Raw genomic sequence first — 18,763 nt, forward strand, 5'->3', positions numbered from 1 at the left:
AACCTATACAAATTTGGTATCCCCTTAATCGTACCGACCCAAAGAATAAAGTAGACATGTCATTTGGGGCACTCAGTGAAAGACGTAATATCCAAGCTCACAAGAAAATGGCGCAAATGCATTTTTTCACCATTTTCACTGCATTTGGAATTTTTTTCCCGCTTCCGAGTACATGGCATGGAATATTTAATACCATCACTATGAAGTGCAATTTGTTACACAGAAAACAAGCTGTCACACAGCTCTTTCCGTGTAAAAATAAAAAAGTTATAGATTTTTGAAGGTGGGGAGTGAAAAATGGACATGAAAAAACAGGAAAACCGGTTAATCAAAAAAAAAAACTATGTAAAATGGCTACCATCGCCAGTTTTTACCCCACTAAACTACCAGCCTTTCTAAATAAATAATCTCAAAAGTTTTATCTCCTACATTTACCAACAAAACCTACAAAGTCAAATGCAAATGAGGTGAGAAAAGCAGGAAAGAACCAAAGACCAGACATGCTGAGAGGCTGAAGGGACTGCATACTCTGACAGAATCTCATCAGGACTGTATCTCTGGTTCTGTAACACACAAAACCATAAACCTGACGAGATCTGAAAGATGAGATGTTGATATATTTTAATAAGCCACCAAATGCATTAAACATTAGCTGCTATAGAACCAAAAATATCTGAAGTGACACTTTGCCTGCAGCCCCTAAAATGGACTCCTCAAAATTGATTCTTCTCTGCTCATTTGCATATGAATTTAGAGGAGATTTTTACAGGTAAACAGGCAGGATTTTACATAAAAAGAGGGAATTCTAGAAATTATATTTTATACCCTAGGAGGGGACGGTTTGTTTAGTATTAACTAGAAAAGGGTTTCCAATAAAACAACACATGCTTACAGCATTGTACGGTGGGGCACACATTTGGCCACATTTTTTAAATAGATGTTAAAATTTGCTGCGCTTATTGGCGGCTAATTCCATTAGGGTTACTTTCCAGGAAAGCCTTCCTCTGAAATCTGGATGATTACAAACATTCACTTTCCAATGTCTCCACAGTAGAAAAAGCTGGGGAGTGTTAACAGTAAAATTCCTGCAGATATAAAAATCTGAAACTTGCACAAGTGAAAGCTAAACAAGCAATACAAGAGGAATCTGTTCAAAGCACCCGGTGCGCACACCCACCGAGCGGCCTCCAAACTTCTAATAAACACTGCCACACTCCAAAAACTTGCTGGGCCCGATCCAGAAAAAAGATCCAGGGACACATCTGGTGATTGGACAAAACAAAAAAATCTGAACGATAACAAATTCCAAATGGAGTTAAATACGCAATTACCGTCTACTGTAAACTGGTTACGGACTCAAGTTATCGAGCAGATTTCCTCTGCTCATTTCCTGCAAGCTGCAATTTCCAGTGTGAGCCGTTACCACGGGAGACCATAGAACACAAGAGCGGATTTTGCTGCCGACGTAAGTCGTGCTCGGAGCTGCCAAGGAGGACAAACTAGGTGACGAAGAGCACGGGGCAACCGATTCCAACTGCGTAACTTCAAAAAGGACCTTAATCCAAGGTCTTCGTTTTATACAAGAACAAGAGACACTGGCACATTCACAGGAATATTAAAAGGTGGCGGAATATCCTCTAGAGCCAGGCCAAGGAAGACGCCAGCCAAAGAGACAATTTATACAGCATCCTGTCAACCAAGGACACTTGGGACGTCCAGAACGACTGACCCGGGCGTTACAGTAAGAATGTAATCCTAGCAGCACACTACATAACTTGGCAGTAAGTCAGTGCAGTCTCTGGAGTGATTGAATATGTAGATTTCACAATCCCGGACACAAACAGATATAGATTTTAAGCGATCCACTCACCTGGCCGGTGACCATGAGGTAGGTATATCACTGTAGCACATACTATAGGTATTATACTATACATATACCAGTCCGCAATTTATAGGAAATCTAATGCCAGGAGCAGGGATTGTAAACCACTTACATGCCGATGTCAGCCCCCATCTGGCAGGATCTGCTCTTTTTAGTTCCTTATGCCTTGGGGTTTTCATTATTTAAACAAAAAATGCCTTTACAAATTATGCAAATGAGCCTGAGTGGTTCCAGGCTCCATACCTGTTATTGGAGCCTGTATCCCCTGAGGTTAATTTGCATAATTTCTAAAATCTTTTTGTTCTTTTTGAAAAAAGAATGGCATAAAAAGCCCAACGAAAAGTGGATCCTGCCAGAGGGGGCGCACACCAGGATGTAAGTGTGCTTGGTTTACAAGCCTTCATCCTGTTGGTAGCTGTCCTTTAAAATATCAGAGGATTGAAGGTTTATCTTTTAATGCAAATATGCATCTTAGTGACCAAGGATGGGGGGCTACACCTGAGGGTCCTTCACTAGGAGTCTGTCTCTATCCTTTACCCATGTAGATTGTAAGCACTTGGGTGCAGGGCACTTACTCCTATCATTTTATCTGATCAAGTTATTGCACATTAATGTCTAATGCTGACTGGATATGTACCAAGTGCCGTGGAATATGCCGCCTCTATATATAATGTCAATCATTGTGTAAACAAGCAGAAAAAGAGTGGTGGGCAGAGTCCAATGTGAAGGGAGGGGGGAATTGAGGAGTTGTTGCAATTCAGAGTGTTGCAAATTAAAAACTTGCCACAGTAAAATATATATGTAGCACCATCATATTATACAGCGCTTTACAGATTATGTGGTACATATACAAACATTTCAGAACTATTACATGGTCAGATGAAATAAATGGAATAGGGCCAAGACCACAAGAGCTTACAATCTAAGAAGGAAGGGGTAACACAGGAGGTGACCGTGCTTGTACAATGGTCCAGATATCCTTTATAATAAATAAAATAGATACACGAGTCAGTCATCGGCCACCATCTTTATGTACAAGTCCATGGTGCACAGGGCAGCAGGATAACCCGTATATTGGTAATGCAGATGAATAATACAAAAGGGCTTAGACAGTGGAGATTAGAGAAAAGAGAATGAAAGTTACATGCAGTTATTGAGTGTGATAGGGATTTTTTGAGCATGTTTGAAACTTTGGAAGTTATTAGCCTGCAGAGTAGGGTGTTCTAGAGAATTGGTGCAGCTCAGAAGAAGTCCTGGAGATAATAGTTGGACGCTCAATAGAGAATATTCTCACTCTTTACATCTGTATAGCACTTTATGTTCTTTGACAACGCCATACAATGAAGCGTATAGAGTGCAAATTTTTCCAGATATTAGTAACCTGCTATACAGGCTATTCCCATGCATGTATATTTGTAAGCAAACAACTGTATATACCGGACATTGTCAAGTGGCTAAAATAAGAGACAGCAGTGGAAATGTTGAATACATAAGAAGGTGGGGGGGGGAGGGAGGGGAGGGAAAAAATAACCATAATTATCTTAGGATCCTGCAGCTTTAAAACTCGTAACAACCTCTGGCCTACATTCAGCTGGGTTGAAGTCTGGCTCTGTGTTTATGTTTCATCCAGACAGCCAGCGGTTGATGACGATCCATTGACGCAAGAGCTACTCCACACTGCATGCCTGAAATTAATCAGGAGGGAGGAATTCTTTTCAAGCAGCTACTGGAGGCCTGCAAAGCGACAGAGCCGTGGTTTCTACTGCAGAGTACAGCATGAATAGTAGGCAAAGCTCAGGCTCATCCTCACCAAGGTGCTGGCTATGGCTGCTTCCTCCTCAAGAGGTAGCACAGAGTTTACACAAGGTTAATCCAGAACATAGAAATATATTCATTAATAAACAAACTGAAACTATTCATAATCACAGAACTTATGTCCTGTCACTTATCAGAGGGAGTAATGAAACAGCCTATGTCCCATAGGGATTATGGCAGCGAATACAATAGGGTAGATACAACAACATTAAAGGGGTTTTCCCACAAACTACCTGAGCAGACGGCCGCGCATGACCGTTCAGCCCCATTAATCTCTATGGAGCTGGCGGAAATTGTCGTGCAGATGTCTGTTCCATTAGTCTGACGGACCGACGAGGTGTCCAACGGAGGTACGTGGGACCTCATCGGACCCCTCTTTTTCGTGATCTGTGGGGGTGCGTGTATCTAACCACATGAAGTCACAGCAGCCTCCCTGGACTTCTACTCCTCTCCATCCTCCATGGAGGTTGCTGTGATCTCATGTGATCACATACATGGGGTACAGTTTGTTATTCTTAGAAGGCGGAAAGACCTGCGATGATGTCACTCTGGTCACATGTCATGAATGTAACGCAAGGCACCGTGTAAAACAAAATTGACACAATATTTCCTATAAAGTACATAGAGCTTTATATGTCTGTAGTGGAGTCAGGAAAGCGAAGTTGCATATGAGAAAACTGCTGTAATTAAGGTAGAGAGGGGAGGGGACTTTAACCCTTTACCAGCAGGTATTGTTAGTCAGGGTGGTAAAATTCTTGTGACAGTTGACAACCACCTGTCCCTATTCACAGCATTGTATATGCGGGATGGATGGTTGTCAGGATCAGCACTGCTCCGGCGGCCATGTTTGTATGTTTACATGGGACGTCGGAAGGGAAGTACAGGTGGTCCCCTACTTAAGAACACACGACCCCTAGTTACAAACGGACCTCTGGATATTGGTAATTTATTGTACTTTAGTCCTAGGTTACATTGATCAGCTGTAACAGTTATCACAGGTGTCTGTAATGAAGCTTTAGTGTTAATCCTGATTCTTATGACAACCTAACATTTTTAAAATCCAATTGTCACAGAGACCAAAAAAGTTCTGGCTGGGATTACAATGATAAAATATACAGTTCCGACTTACATACAAACTCAACTTAAGAACAAACCTACAGACCCTATCTTGTATGTAACCCGGGGACAGCCTGTACATCTATTTTTTTTAAGCAGCCCCCTCCTGGCCACCTTTTTGTTTTTTAATAAGTCTAGGATAACCCCCTTTAACTCAAATAAGCTCACAATATACAGTGCACTAAAAACGTAACAACTTTACCTCCAAAAAGCAACAATCGAGGAAATACTGTTCATGAATAGTGTTACACAGATCCTCATTACCTCAAGGTTGTCCAGTTTCAGCAAATAAAATATAATTTAAAACTATACAATTTTCCAATATATGTTCTGTATCCATTTCTTGTGGTTTTCTATACCTCTATTTGCAGTTATTCTATAGGAAGCTTCAATGTTTACTCCCCTTATTGTGCGTTCACACTTGGCGTAAACACAAGCGTTTTCAAACACATCACAGCAGCTGAGAAGAGGAGATTTGCCCAATTACATTGCTGTTAACACTGCATTTACAAAACGTGCGTTAACACGTTAAAATAAGAGTAAACAGTGACAACCACTTGCATTAACGCAATGTTGACAGCATTGTTGACTGCTGTGAAGTGTTTGAAAACGCATGCGTTAATGCCACATGTGAACGCACACTTAGAGAAAAACCATGTGTTGTCACATAGGTGCACAAATCATTACAGTAATCAGAGCTGTGTGATACGAGCCATGTACCAGGGACAGATTTCTGTCCACAGAAAGTAAACAACGGAGCCTCTTAGAGGGGATTTATACAGAAAACAGTATTTGCCGAGACTGGACAGCCCCTCTAAATGGTGCAAGCCTTTCAATGGACAGTTTCAGTGGTAATCAAATATTGATGGTACAGATCATCACAGATCGTGTTAAAGAAAAAGAACAAAGTTCTGAGAAGGGCCTCAACATTCACACATCAGCACTGTGTGAAAATATTGTAAGAACTAAATAGAAGAAGGAAATAGATTATATTCAGTTACCCCTGCAACCAAGATTACCAGCATTACCAAGTGACATACACAGAATCAAATGAACACTGATCACTGGTCATTAAAACCTTTTAAGGCCTGGTCAGAAAAGTGTAAATGCCACAAATAGTCAGTATCCAAATCTGATCAGGGACCAACTATCCACAGAATTGCCATTTCAATGACTTAAAGGGAACCTGTCATCATCCGCATTCTAAACCGCTTCTAAACCAGCAAAGGTACCTTATATGTGCCCTTAATTGTTTTCTAGCCATGTTTTTATAAATTGTGAGTGTTGCCTTTAAACGGAAAAATAAAGTTCAGGGTACAGCAGTCAAGCAGAAAACCACCCTCAATATCAACTTCCTCCCTCCATTGGGCTGATTCGGGCTCTGCCCCTGATCTTCGGTGCCTCCCCGTCCTCCCGTGCATGCTCAGTAGGGCTGTCATCTCCCCTCCTGCCCGCTGCAACCTGGAGAAGGAAACAAGCAAGAGCTTGGTGGACCTGATGCTAGCCAGCCAATCCGCTGGCGCGAGTCAGCGCTACCGGCTACCAGGTACGGGGCCCCCGAAGTGGCACATGTGCAGTGTGCGATTCTCTCTCCAGATACGCGCAGGGCAGGAGGGAAGATGACAGCCACACTGCACTTGTGCAAAAATTAAGGATGACCATGGGAGGACAGGGAGGCACCGAAGATCAGGGGCAAAGCCTGAATCAGCTTCATGGATGGAAGGAGGCGGGGGTTGCCTAACAAGTCGGCCTTGAGGGTAGTTAACAACTTGTGACTGTCCAAGGATAGAACTTTATTTTTCCAGATGAAGGCAACGTTCGCAAAGACGTGGCTATAAAACAGCACAACGTAAGGTACGTTTGCTGGTTTAGAAGCAATGTGGCTGGTGATAGGTCCCCTTTAAAAGGAAAATAAGATAAAGGATATTACAAAGCCTTCTCTGCAGACTGAAATGTAAAAAAAACCAAACCTCAGTATTAAGTTCAATAGAGACAATATGTCATTAAAAATTCAATGTCACTTTCAGGATATTGTGCATTACTGGAAAAAAAGTTAAACCGTTTTGTAAATTCTAAAAATATTCTGAACTATTATAATTACTGTAGATACAATCCAAATGCTTACACAACATTCATTGTTTTCATTGTTCTCTTCAGTTATATTATCCTGGCTACAGTGTTAACAGATCCATATGATCCGTTTTGTAACCATTCCAATTATATACAGTGAGCCTATCAGTTGCTAAAAAGGTCAATGCGGTATAAAAAGGCTCAGCATCTTTCTTAAAAAATAAAATTTAAAAAGGGATAAGGGAGAAGAAAAGGGATACTGCAAATGCTTCTGGAAACCAGTTCTCTCCTTCAACCCCATCTTCACCGTGAAAGGCATCCTTAATGCACATACCCTATATTTGGTATCCAATAGTCTCCTTCCTTCTAAAACCAAGCTTTTAAAATTATGCTTTAGAGCATGAAAGTTACAACATTCCCTCCATGCTGCAGAGTCACAAGCTGTTACACTGTGCAGGAGCACTTCCCCCTCCCACTGTGTGCTGAAACATCCTACTGCAGCAAGATTACAGATCAGGCGGGAGAGGAGGGAGAAGTGCCAAAGGAGCAGAAAGATCAAAGTGTAACAGCCAGTGAATTTTCAGTATGGAGGGGCTCTGGTAATAACCCGAGGAGCCCTTCCGTCTCATTAGCATAATTGTAAAAGTTTATTTTAGAAGGAGGCCATGGATAACACATACAAAAAGATAACTACAGCCACAGAGACTGGGTCTATGAGTATGTGTCCCTGGCATATTTCCTGTAAAGAAGAACCGAACTGCAAAAACAGACCTGGACATTCAAGTACCAGTGAAAGAGTTAAATTCTTTTGGAGCAACTCCCTAAAAATGGTCACCAACTTAAAAACTTGGTTTAATTTCATTTAGTCAAAAATAAAAAGTTACGTTGACTACCATCCTCCCTTTCAGCTGCTATTATTCTGAAATCTGTACCATACTCAGTCTTGGTAGCAGGAAAAACAGAAGCTCCCTGACGAGTCAGACTACATAGCAGCTCTATGCAGGGGAGGGGGGAATAGTGAATCACAGCAGCTAGCTCTTCCCCCATAAACACAAATGGCAAAGAGAGAAATTGCTAAATGAAGATTATAAATAAGATCTGAAACATTGTCATTTCTCATGCATAAATTATGGACTATTGAATTGTACAACGTATTTTTTTTTTCTCAAAGCTAGGTACCCTTTAAGCGCTGGTATCTCTGCAAACGGGCTGCAACAAAGGGACCATCACTAGCCATTCTCTGAGCTATGAAGCCTTTAATGGTATGCAATAAGCAAGTCCTAATGAGCTCATTTGTACACAACGTAGCCCAACATTGTCGCTGCACTGTATTTTCTACAATTTAGACTTCACAAAGGGACACCTGGTGTGATTTTTGAAACATTAAGTTGTTTTTATAAGGTATTGTGCGGCTGAGGAGTAAAATACCTGCTGACACTTGAGAGAGAAGAAGGAGGAGGGGTCTGACGCAAGCAAGTGCGGTGGGAGCGAGGTGGAGGGAGGGAGAACTATTAATATAAATGCTGTGAATTAGCTCATCCCACGCCGCTCGTGAGGCTGTGACATCATAATGACATCTTATCACGCTTAGCACCTACAGTATGCAAAGAACAACAAGGATAAGAGTGGAGGAGGGTCGTACTATTAAACCTGAATAGATATAAGAAAAGAATGAAAAGCCGCTTCTCGGGAAGCAATTCCGGTGCCAACAAGCAGCTACAGTTACAACACACCACAATGGAAAGGGAAAATATAATGTCACTTGCTTGTTTCACACAAAAGGGGCACATCTACTAAGGGCCGTGCGCCAGTTTTCGGTGTGACTTTCTGCACATTCTTTCTAGTTCCAAAAAACAAGACGCGAGAACATTGGAAGAGATCATTGACAAAGGTGAAAATATGTATCCAGCTACAGAATGGACATGGAAAATCAAGTCTTAGGTTTCCCATTATCAGCCATTTAGGCCAAGTTTGGCTCTGACACTTGTGATTTCATGATTCTTCGTCTTCATGCTCATTCACCTCTTTAAAAACAGGGTATAGGGTGGCTTGGTGGTTAGCATTACAGCCTTGCAGCGCTGGGGTCCTGGTTTCAAGTCCCAGGGTCAACATCTGCAAAGGGTTTGTATGTTCTCTCTTTGCATGGATTTCTTTATACCCAAGTATAGGCCGAGGCCCCTAATTTTACCACAAAAACCTGGTAAAACCTATATTTTTTACTCCAGTATAAGCCAAGTTTGGGTTTTCAGCACAGTTTTTTGTGCTGAAAAACTAGGCTTATACTCGAGCATATTAGGGTATCAAGCAAAAAAGGTGATGTCCCTTTCGACTAATCCAGTCTGCATTATATTGTCTCTAATCCGTGGCTATCAAGATATTGATAAACTCAAGTTTTCTACAAGATGCACATTATAGAAATGGAATAGCTGAAGAGCCGATGGGTTTAAAACCAGCAACTAAAAGGGTTAAAGGGAAACTGTCAGCAATAACATGCTGTCCTATATGCAGGCAGTATGATGTAAAGGTAGATGCCCAAATTCTATCAAACTAGGTTTTACTCTAAAACTATGATTTCACCAACATAAGGCGATGTAGTAAGACTAGCTCAAGGCGATTGTTACACCCTGGACTATTATCTGCTAAGCTGCCCCCATCCACCCAGCTCAATATGATCTCTCCTTATGTTGATATAGGGAGAGACTTGTCAATCATGCCGAATGAGATTAATAGTTCAGCAGCACATATCGCACTGACAGTTTGCCACAATGTATCAGCTTGGACTCAATTCCCTCTATTGAGTGAAAGTTCAACCATTCACAAAAAAAAAAAACAATATAAAAAGGTCACATGAAAATTAGCTGAGAATAGTCACTTTTTGCTACAGATTAATCACTATAGCTCCTAGAAACATGCTTTCAGTGTCATATTAAAGATAAGAATTTCATCTTTCAGATCACATCAGGCTTAAAGGGATAACCCCATTCTAGCAAATTAATGTTATCGTTTGTATAATGAAAAGTTTTACAATTTTTCAATATACTTTTTGTATGCTCAGTGATCTGACCATGGCCACACAGAATGTAATCAGAGCTGTTTATAAGAGCCATGCACCTGTGTGACCATGGTCAAATTTCGGTCCACTGGAAGTAAACAGAGCGAAGCCACACATGGCGTTTTGAATCTGTTTTTGGTCCGTTTTTAAGCAGTCCATCCAAAAACTCATGCATTTATGAAAACGCATCGTTTTTGACCAGTTTTAATTAAGATAATTGGTAAAACCTGTCAAAAACGGATGCATTTCATCTTTTCCTTACAATAACTTTTCAGCTCTGTACTGTTTCGGAGAAGACGAGGTAGACCACATACATACTGATTGATATAAACTACAAATTGTTACATTTCTGCGGACGGATTTGGAAACACGGGAGTTAAAAAGAAAAAACCTCTGCTGTTGGCACAGAAAAGCTTGTATTGACACTACAGGAAATCTTGGAACATTCTGCATTTCACCGCAGAGACAAATCTAGGTGTGCCTTGGTGACAACATTGCCTCATGCGCCTAATTGTCATCCAAAAATCACACTTACACATTCCACAGTCTAAACACCAGAGACCTCAAGACAGATCATGAATATAGACGCTCCAGCTACATCTTATTAGGATTACGGAGACGTAGAATTCACGTTTGCCATTTCCAGAGATGTATGCCGTCTACTATGCAAATAAAGAGCAGCTCTTATCTAGGTACAAAGTAATGTGCTGGCAACGAAAACAGGGAAGTGTTACCGGGAATTGTAGGATGTCAGCGTTGACAGGGGGCAGAAAGCACACCTGCAGTAGCGTATGACCTGCCATGCGCGTTATATAACCACCAGAGACCTCGTGCAGAGTAGAAAATAGAACTTCTTGTTGTGATGTGAAAGACAAACCCTCATACAACTTGTGGGAAAAACCCCAGCTGTAACTTTAACCATGCAACTTCCCACAGAGCCTGGAACGCAAACAGAGGCTCCAAAAATACCCAGAAGGAGCCAGAGTCTGTGTATCTTATCCACGTTAAGAATCCCCTGTCAGGCGGCGGCACAGCGGTAGAGAGACGCCTGCACCTGCTGGTACTTCCAGGTCAGCTCCGATGTCTGCTGACCACAAAACACATCAATGGCTAGACCGAACAGCAACAGATGGGGCAAACTAATATTAAATGTTAAAAAAAACCTAAGCCCTGAAACTGAAGTTCCAGGAAATTTGCAAAGTTTACTTGCGCAAACCTGCAGTGAAATTCAACAACGTTAGGCTTTACAGCACACCAAGCTCGGGCCGCAAACCACGGATCTGTGGGTCATCAGTTTGCCAAGCCGTATGGCACAAAAATGGTCCATGTGGCATCCATTTGTTATCAGTTTTTGCAGTCCTGTAGAAAAAAATAAACCCCCCAAAGGCTGGAAAACTGGCAATAGTTTGACCCCAACCCCTCACATATGAACGGAGATAGATTGGGGTAAATCCGCCATAAAGGTTTTACACCTTTAAGTCAGACACATAAAACGACACATCAGAGTAGGTTTTTGCCACCAACTCCCTATAGCAGTGGTGGCGAACCCATGGCACTGGTGCCAGAGGGGCACTCAGAGCCCTTTCTGTGGGCACCCGGGCCATCGCCCCAGCACACCGGACAGGACTCAAAGAATCTTCCTGAAGTTCCAAGAAACTTATAAGATGCGGCTTTCAGACATATTTTCATACTTACTTTGCTACTTGGGACTGTAGGAAGAGGGAGAATGAGTAGACAGGGCCAAATTATCTTTGGAGGACCTCCTGCTGGCCCCATGAGTCTCTCTGTGTACAGAGGGACACTGGAAAGAAGCTAAAATGATGCAAATGTTCCATCTTTCTACTGTGTTGCTGTCCTCAGGAGGCCAATATGATTGAGTGTTGTTGAAGAACAGGGAGCAATAAGTTACTGCTTTCATTTTTGGTTGGCACCTCGCGATAAATAAGGGGGTTTTGGGTTGCTTATGGGCACTCGGCTGCTAAAAGGTTCGCTATCGCTGCCCTATAGTCTTACTAGACAAACCAACCTGACCAAGAGGGATTTGCTGTGAAGTCAAACTCCATGTTGATTCCAGGAAACTTGACTTGTTTATGGCAAATGATACATTGGGGCTTATTTACTAAGGATCCCGTGGCCGCATTTCAGTCAGGTTTTCCGACGCTGCAGTTTTTGATTTCCAAACCACGAGTGGAGTGAAAATAGAAGAGTAGCACTTCATAATGATAAGTTCTCACCCATTAGGATTCACACCTGTTTTTGCTTCAAAAACTGCATCTGAAAAACTGAACGTGTGGCTGCACCCTTGCAACGCACAGTAGATAAGGCCACCTATGCTGCTTCCCAGCTGCCAGCCCAGGATCACCAAATTATTACATATTAACCAGTTCTAACGTGGTTGTAAACTTTGTAAATTTTCTGCTATGAACAGAGCGGGAAGCAGCTTGTGCCGTTTATCCATACCACAGTATCACATCTCAGCTCCTCTTATATTTGCCCCGGTAGACAGCTTGTTGTTTGTCCATTTCATTTACTATTTATAGACATTGAATGGAGCAAATGGAATGGAACCCATATTCTTGTGAAAAGCAAGATCCCATTTGTCAGGCTCCCCAATAACCAGATTGTTCGACACCGGATACATCCAAACATTGTGCTGCCAACAAACTGATAATATTGATAATGTATTCAAAGTACAGATGTTCAAAATCAAATTCCCATTATCCCCCTATAAAATGAGATTCTACATACAATATTCACAATAAGAATATTTAATCCAAGCATCAAAATGTTTAAACAGTAACACTCAAGACTTCTAGGTAAAAAAACAGTACAGCTTAATAATACTATTGTTACAGTTCTCATCTTTAAAAAATCCCAGGGTTTTTCAAGAACGCTAATCTGGAGATCAGCCACACCTATGTGAGAGCATCTTGTCCCTACACATCCAAAGGAAATATTCATTCACACAAGGTTTTCCCTTCTAAGTGCTTTCCTCCAGCATAGGAAGAAGAGAGCTCTGCCTCAGGCAAGCAGCGTCACTGGAGCCTCTTGGAAGATGATTAGAAGAATGACGTTACTGCCTTGCAGGAGAGAAGTACAAGGAAAGGGCTGAAATAAAAGGATCTTTCAGCAGGGGCCTTCTGTTTCTAGATGTCAAGCGGGAGATAACTAAAGGATTGAGACGCAAACAATGCAGAAAATGCAGCCATTGATAAAGGGGAAATCTCAGAGTATAAACAAGAATGTTACCATTGACCAACAGCAAGTATAGACATCTAAAACAACGAGAAAATATAACAAAAAAAAGTATCTAAGCAACAAGTTACATAATAAAACAAACCTGTTGCATCTGTGAGAATGGCATGTTACAGAGCAGGAGGAGTGCAGCCTACCAACTAACAGCTTCAAAAGAATGAGAGTAACACACGTTTTAGGGCAGCGATGGCGAACCTTTTAGAGACCGAGTGCCCAAACTTCAACAAAGACCCGCTTATTTATCGCAAAGTGCCAACACAGAAATGTAATTTGTGATTTATACTCCCTTCTCTGTCACAGTTTTCATTGATACCAGCACTCTGAGGCACCAATATAGCAGAAAATAGTCCCAGGTAGAGCTGTCACTTTAAAATAGCTCTGTGCACAGCAAGTCCTGGGCTGTCTGGGACTGCAGGAAGATACCTGGAGTCATCTCTGGTGATGGCCTGAGTGCCCACAGAAAGGGCTCCGAGTGGCACCAGTGCCATAGGTTAGCCATCACTGTTTTAGGGCATAGTCACAGGTTCCATTGGCAACATGTTTTGAAATGGCTTGTGCCGTTCACATCTGCATTTCCTCTGATGCACAGATGCAATCAGCACAAGCCCCTCTCCGTTCCGATTGCATTGCGTATCAAAACGTATTGCCAACGGAACGTGTGAGTGTACCCTTAAGCGTCGAGCTCTGCACATTTTGGGCTAAGGGTCCAGTCAGCAGTGCCTCAGCTTTTGCTGGGCAAATGTGCACAAACAAAAAAACTATAACATCAAAAAGTAGGTCCACCTACAGGATTACTAAGCAAAAATAAGCAAATATTTATTATGGAGACCTATCCCACATTACCATTTCTACATCTAGCTAGCAAATTCTGCTCTATAACATGCTGCCTACATAAGGAACACTATGGGGCTTATTTACTAATGGTCCCGCTGCCGCATTTTCGTTTTCGGTTTCCTGACTTTTCGGGAATCGCGTTGCACGTTTTGTGTTGCAATTGTGCCGGCTTTCACGTGAAAAAGCCGAGGGGCGGGAAGCGGATGATCCGACGAATTCAGACTATGCGCGGGATTTAACAAGTCAAATTGTGTCGCATGACATGCACTCACATACGCTGGGAAGAAAGTGAACTCCGGCGGACCTCAGAGGGGAAGCGTCACATGCAGGATCTCGGGCGCTTCCTCGTCGGACACACACAACTTGGGGATCTCGCAGGGACCGGGTAAGTAAATGTGCCCCTATGTACAATCTACTCAGTGTCTGCAGGCAGCATGTTGTAGAAAAGGCAGAGCTGAGAAAATTGTACAGTGTTGTATCTCCAGGCAGCATGTTATAGAGCAGAAGGAGCTGAGCAGATTACTAAAATCCATCCTGTTATGTAAAATTACTTAACAAAATTCTATCATAATTTACATAAAATAAATGTCTTAAATACTATGCACTTCTGTTAGTCAAAGGTTTAAGGAGAGTTTTTAGATATTTTAATGACTTATGACATAAGAGGTGTGGCCCTTGAAAGGGGTGTATGGATTTAAGGAGAAAAAGTTTGGTGCAATTAAATATTTAAATGAATAGAATCTTGATAGTTTGTCTGGTCACACAGTGCACTTTGTTAGGCTACATTCACACGAGCATATGGGGAACTTATGCATGGCGTGTATATGTCCCCCATAGACTGCAATGGGCGCACAGCGCTGTAAAGGAGCGGTACGGTGCAACACACGTGCGGCACCATTTCGTCGCTGGGAGAAAGACATGTCCTATCTTTCCCCGTAATGCGGCCCCGTGTACCGTCTATTACTATGGAGATGGGCGGGGGTGAGCAGCGCCAATTCCAGACGCTGATGTATGCCTTCCATACTACGGTACGGCGGCCATACATCGTGTGAATGTAGCCTTACTTTGAGACGCCTCTCATATGTCTGCCCCAGTGTTTCAACTACAGGATGCATGCTAGAGTTAAATATAATTTCCTCCGCTCCACCTTCTGTATAACATGCAGCCTGCGGATATGACACCATGTACACTGCTCCTCCTGCTCTATAATATGCTACCTGCAAGACACAATGTACAATCTGTTCAGCTCCTCCTGATTGCAGTTTGACCACTTTTCCGATGAGATGGTTAAAGCTTTAAGTCTTGACAGTTCCTCTCCTACACAAAACGGAATAAAATCCCAGACGCTTGCCCGCACCGAAATTTCTGGAAAAGAGGAATAAACGCTGCAGAGAAGACCGCCTATCTCGCTGCCTGTTAACAAGAGGGAAGGGCATAACAAATCTTTAGAAAAACAGGCCCGATACAACACAGAACAGCCAGTTCACAGCCGGCTATAAATAGATCTTGTTTCATCGCTCTCAGGATCAAAAGGCACCGAGCAAGCAATGAACAGAAGCTAGGAAAGGCATTATCACAAGTCAGCCATTAAATAAAGCATGGGATTCTCTTGAGCCAGTCTGAAAGCACTAGCTAAAGCCTCGAAAACTGCTGACATCCTCCTAAATCACCCGCACCCCCCACCCCTCATTAAACCCTTTCAACACCAGATAGATTTACCATAAACAATATACGCCTGAGGTGTTCAAAGGGAAGAACTTCTCAGCATTGTTACGGCTAGAATAACGGGCAGCGCAATTTATTATTCCCGATTTACAATAAAATATAAAACTTTTACTGAGTTTCGTGGGGAGAAAGGGGGGTGCAGCGATTGGGTCTGGAGCTAATGAGACTCCTAGAGACGAGCACAAAAACCTGCTTAGGACCTCAGCACAAAAACTCTCCATATACCTAAACAAACACATTCAGCATATTCCAGCCATCTGTTCCCTGGCTGTAGGTGGGACGGCACCTCAGGCACAGTGTTTATTATTCTACGGAGCAACACGCTACTCCAAATTGTGTTTAATTCATGAACGTACCATAATGTGTGAGCAAAAGAAAAAAAAGAAAGAAAGGGCTAAAAGGCAGACGCAGTTCTTTGGTATGGCGTTAAATCTTTGATATTTCGTCCGATGAATCGACACACTTAAATGGCAAATCCACTTTATAGGCAAAATACAACTAAAACTTACCTGGGTGAGTCTGGGAGCTCATGTCCGTCCAAGAGGATTCTTCAATGAATTAAAACCAGAGCCAATGAGCAGAAAGGGGACTATGCGAAAGGACATGAAAGAGCCACCGTAGGGTGAAGAAAATCCAGGATTGCCAACATGAAGCCACTAGTGTGTTTTTTCCAAATGTGCCGACCTGTAGACGGAGAGCAGAGGTTACTTATAGTTCTGAACAGCATCCACTACTATGTGCAAATATACTCCATGTCCAGATCTTCCAGCTGAGCTACAAGACATACAAAGCACCACTAGGCACTAAATCCCCAGGGAATTTGGGGTAATTTAAAACCAAAGGCTAACTAATGCTAGTGACATGGAGGCCTCAGTGATGCGGTCAATGAATATAAAGCACTGAACAGACTAAGAGAATATATTAGTGGACTGCATAAAAAGCAATTCCTTACACATGAGTTGCTTCTTTTAGGCACGAAGCATTATAATAATAGACGTGTGAGGAATGTCAAATACAATGCCAACAAGAATGCAGCCTATGACAAGCTTAGGCTCTGTTCATACTGCTCCCTATATACATGGAATGCATCCAAAAGGCTTCTACAAATACAACATTTGCCAAAAGTTAGCCTGGGTGGAGAGGGTTTCAAAATTGTATTTTATTGTAAAATGCATCAAAGACCTTTCTTTTTAGAGTAGAATAAATCTGAACAAGCAATCTTCTATTACTCATGCAAAAAAAAAAAAATATCGAAGCAAGAGATGTAGCACTACTGGTCAAATCGAAGAGAACTATTGTTTATTATAGATTGATATAATAATTGATAAGACCCAACAAAATTTGACAGGACATTTGCACGCAAGTCAAACTGCAACCCTTAAGGTGATGGCACAAGTGGCGTTTTGAACAAGTTTTTGGCCCGTTTTTAAGCAGTCCGTCCAAAAACGCATTTTTGACCGGTTTTAATTAAGATTATTGGCAAAACCTGGCAAATCCCGCATGAGCTTTTCAAAAAACCTGCATGCGTTCAACAGACTGCTTAAAAGCTGACCAAAAACGGGTTCAAAACGCCATGTGTGGCATCACTCTTAGGGCGCTGCCACACAATGCGTTCTTGGGCCGGATTTAAACGTGTGCTGGATGTGAGGAGGAGGTAGCATGCTCTATCTTTTTGCAGTGTATGGCACCGTACCGCCAGCGGGCCGCCATTGCCGTCTATGGGGACGTACATGTGGATGCAAATTTTGTGCGGCCATGTGAATGAGCCCTTACAGAAGAGGTCTGAACTGGATCGAACAAAGATCTAGATTTAGGAAAAGGTGTGTCATGGAAAATCTCCTTATCTACTAAAAAACGAATATATCAAAAGTGTTGATAGGGTTTTTTGCTCATTAGGAAATTATAGAAGAAGAGTACAAACAAAAACAAATGATAAAATCATCAGAATATACACAAACATTTGCTGAACTACGAAAAATTGGATAAACTTTCATCAAAACGGGAAAAAAAAAAAAAAATCACATCCATGTAATCACAAGTTCATGTACATACCATACTTAGGATCACAACTGAGGTTTAAAAAGGAAAAAATAAAAGTGCTCATAAACCCCATGTCAAAAATGAAAAGAAAAACCCCCTATTCAAAAATCTAGCTTCCAAAACAGCACAAAGCATCAACACTAAACAAATAATTAGGCATTGGCTGTTTGGTAGTAGAAATTATATAGCTGCAGTACAAAATGTATCAGGTTTATAATTACGGGTTACAAATAATTAATGCAGCATTCTTGACAAGGCGCCATTTCTGTTGAATGGAAGGAAGGGGGGGGCAGCATTTTACAGCATATACATCTGTACACCAGAATCCCGGCAGTGCTCCTGCCCTACTGGGCCACTAAATATTCTAAACATTCACGCTGTGACACATTTTCAAGACCAAATTACCAACCACTTTCACTACGGTCAAAATTATTAAAGATTTTATGCGGGCGTGACAAGTCTGATGAAAAATTTGGGCTTTTTTTTTTTTTTTTCAAATTAAAGAGGAAAACTTGCTGATTGGAGTATAATGGGGGTCACTGTGATTTTAAAAGAGACGGCTTGTAACCTGGCCGATCCCAGGGTGACATTATTAGAAGAGTTAATCCTTTTTTTTTTTTTTTTTTTTATAATTTTGCACAATTTAATAGAGGTTTTTTTTCCCAGAACAGAAAACCTAAAGTCTTTTAAAGTAATAAAATGGAAGGGGGGGGGGGGGGGACCTTAGTTTAATGTCGATCTAACTACTTGGATCCCGCTGTATGCAATAGGCAAGAACCCTATAGAACAGTGATGGCTAACCTATTGCACTGGTGCCAGAGGTGGCACTCAGAGCCCTATCTGTGGGCACTCAGGCCGTCACCAGAGATGACTCCAGGTATCTTCCTGCAGTCCCAGACAGCCCAGGACTTGCTGTGCACAGAGCTATTATAAAGTGACCGCTCTACCTGGGAATATTTTCTGCTTTATTGGTG

General features: G+C 41.9%; 1 protein-coding gene across 2 annotated transcripts in view; it reads right to left on the minus strand.

The window, feature by feature from the left end:
• Positions 1–18,763, minus strand: part of HDAC4 (histone deacetylase 4) — a 138,624-nt gene that overhangs the window by 92,304 nt on the left and 27,557 nt on the right. The window contains exons 2-3 of one of the 2 annotated variants that reach the window (XM_072121503.1): positions 16,259–16,433; positions 15,242–15,437 (exon numbers count right to left, since the gene is read on the minus strand). Coding sequence is in view for 1 of the 2 variants with exons in the window: in XM_072121502.1 (XP_071977603.1) it covers positions 16,259–16,280 (22 nt within the window). In the remaining variant the exon portion in view is untranslated. The remainder of the gene's footprint in view (positions 1–15,241; positions 15,438–16,258; positions 16,434–18,763) is intronic. The other variant, XM_072121502.1, reaches the window with a different exon arrangement.

This window comes from Engystomops pustulosus, chromosome 8 (genome assembly GCF_040894005.1).
Source record: "Engystomops pustulosus chromosome 8, aEngPut4.maternal, whole genome shotgun sequence".
In the NCBI taxonomy this organism is placed as follows: domain Eukaryota; kingdom Metazoa; phylum Chordata; class Amphibia; order Anura; family Leptodactylidae; genus Engystomops; species Engystomops pustulosus.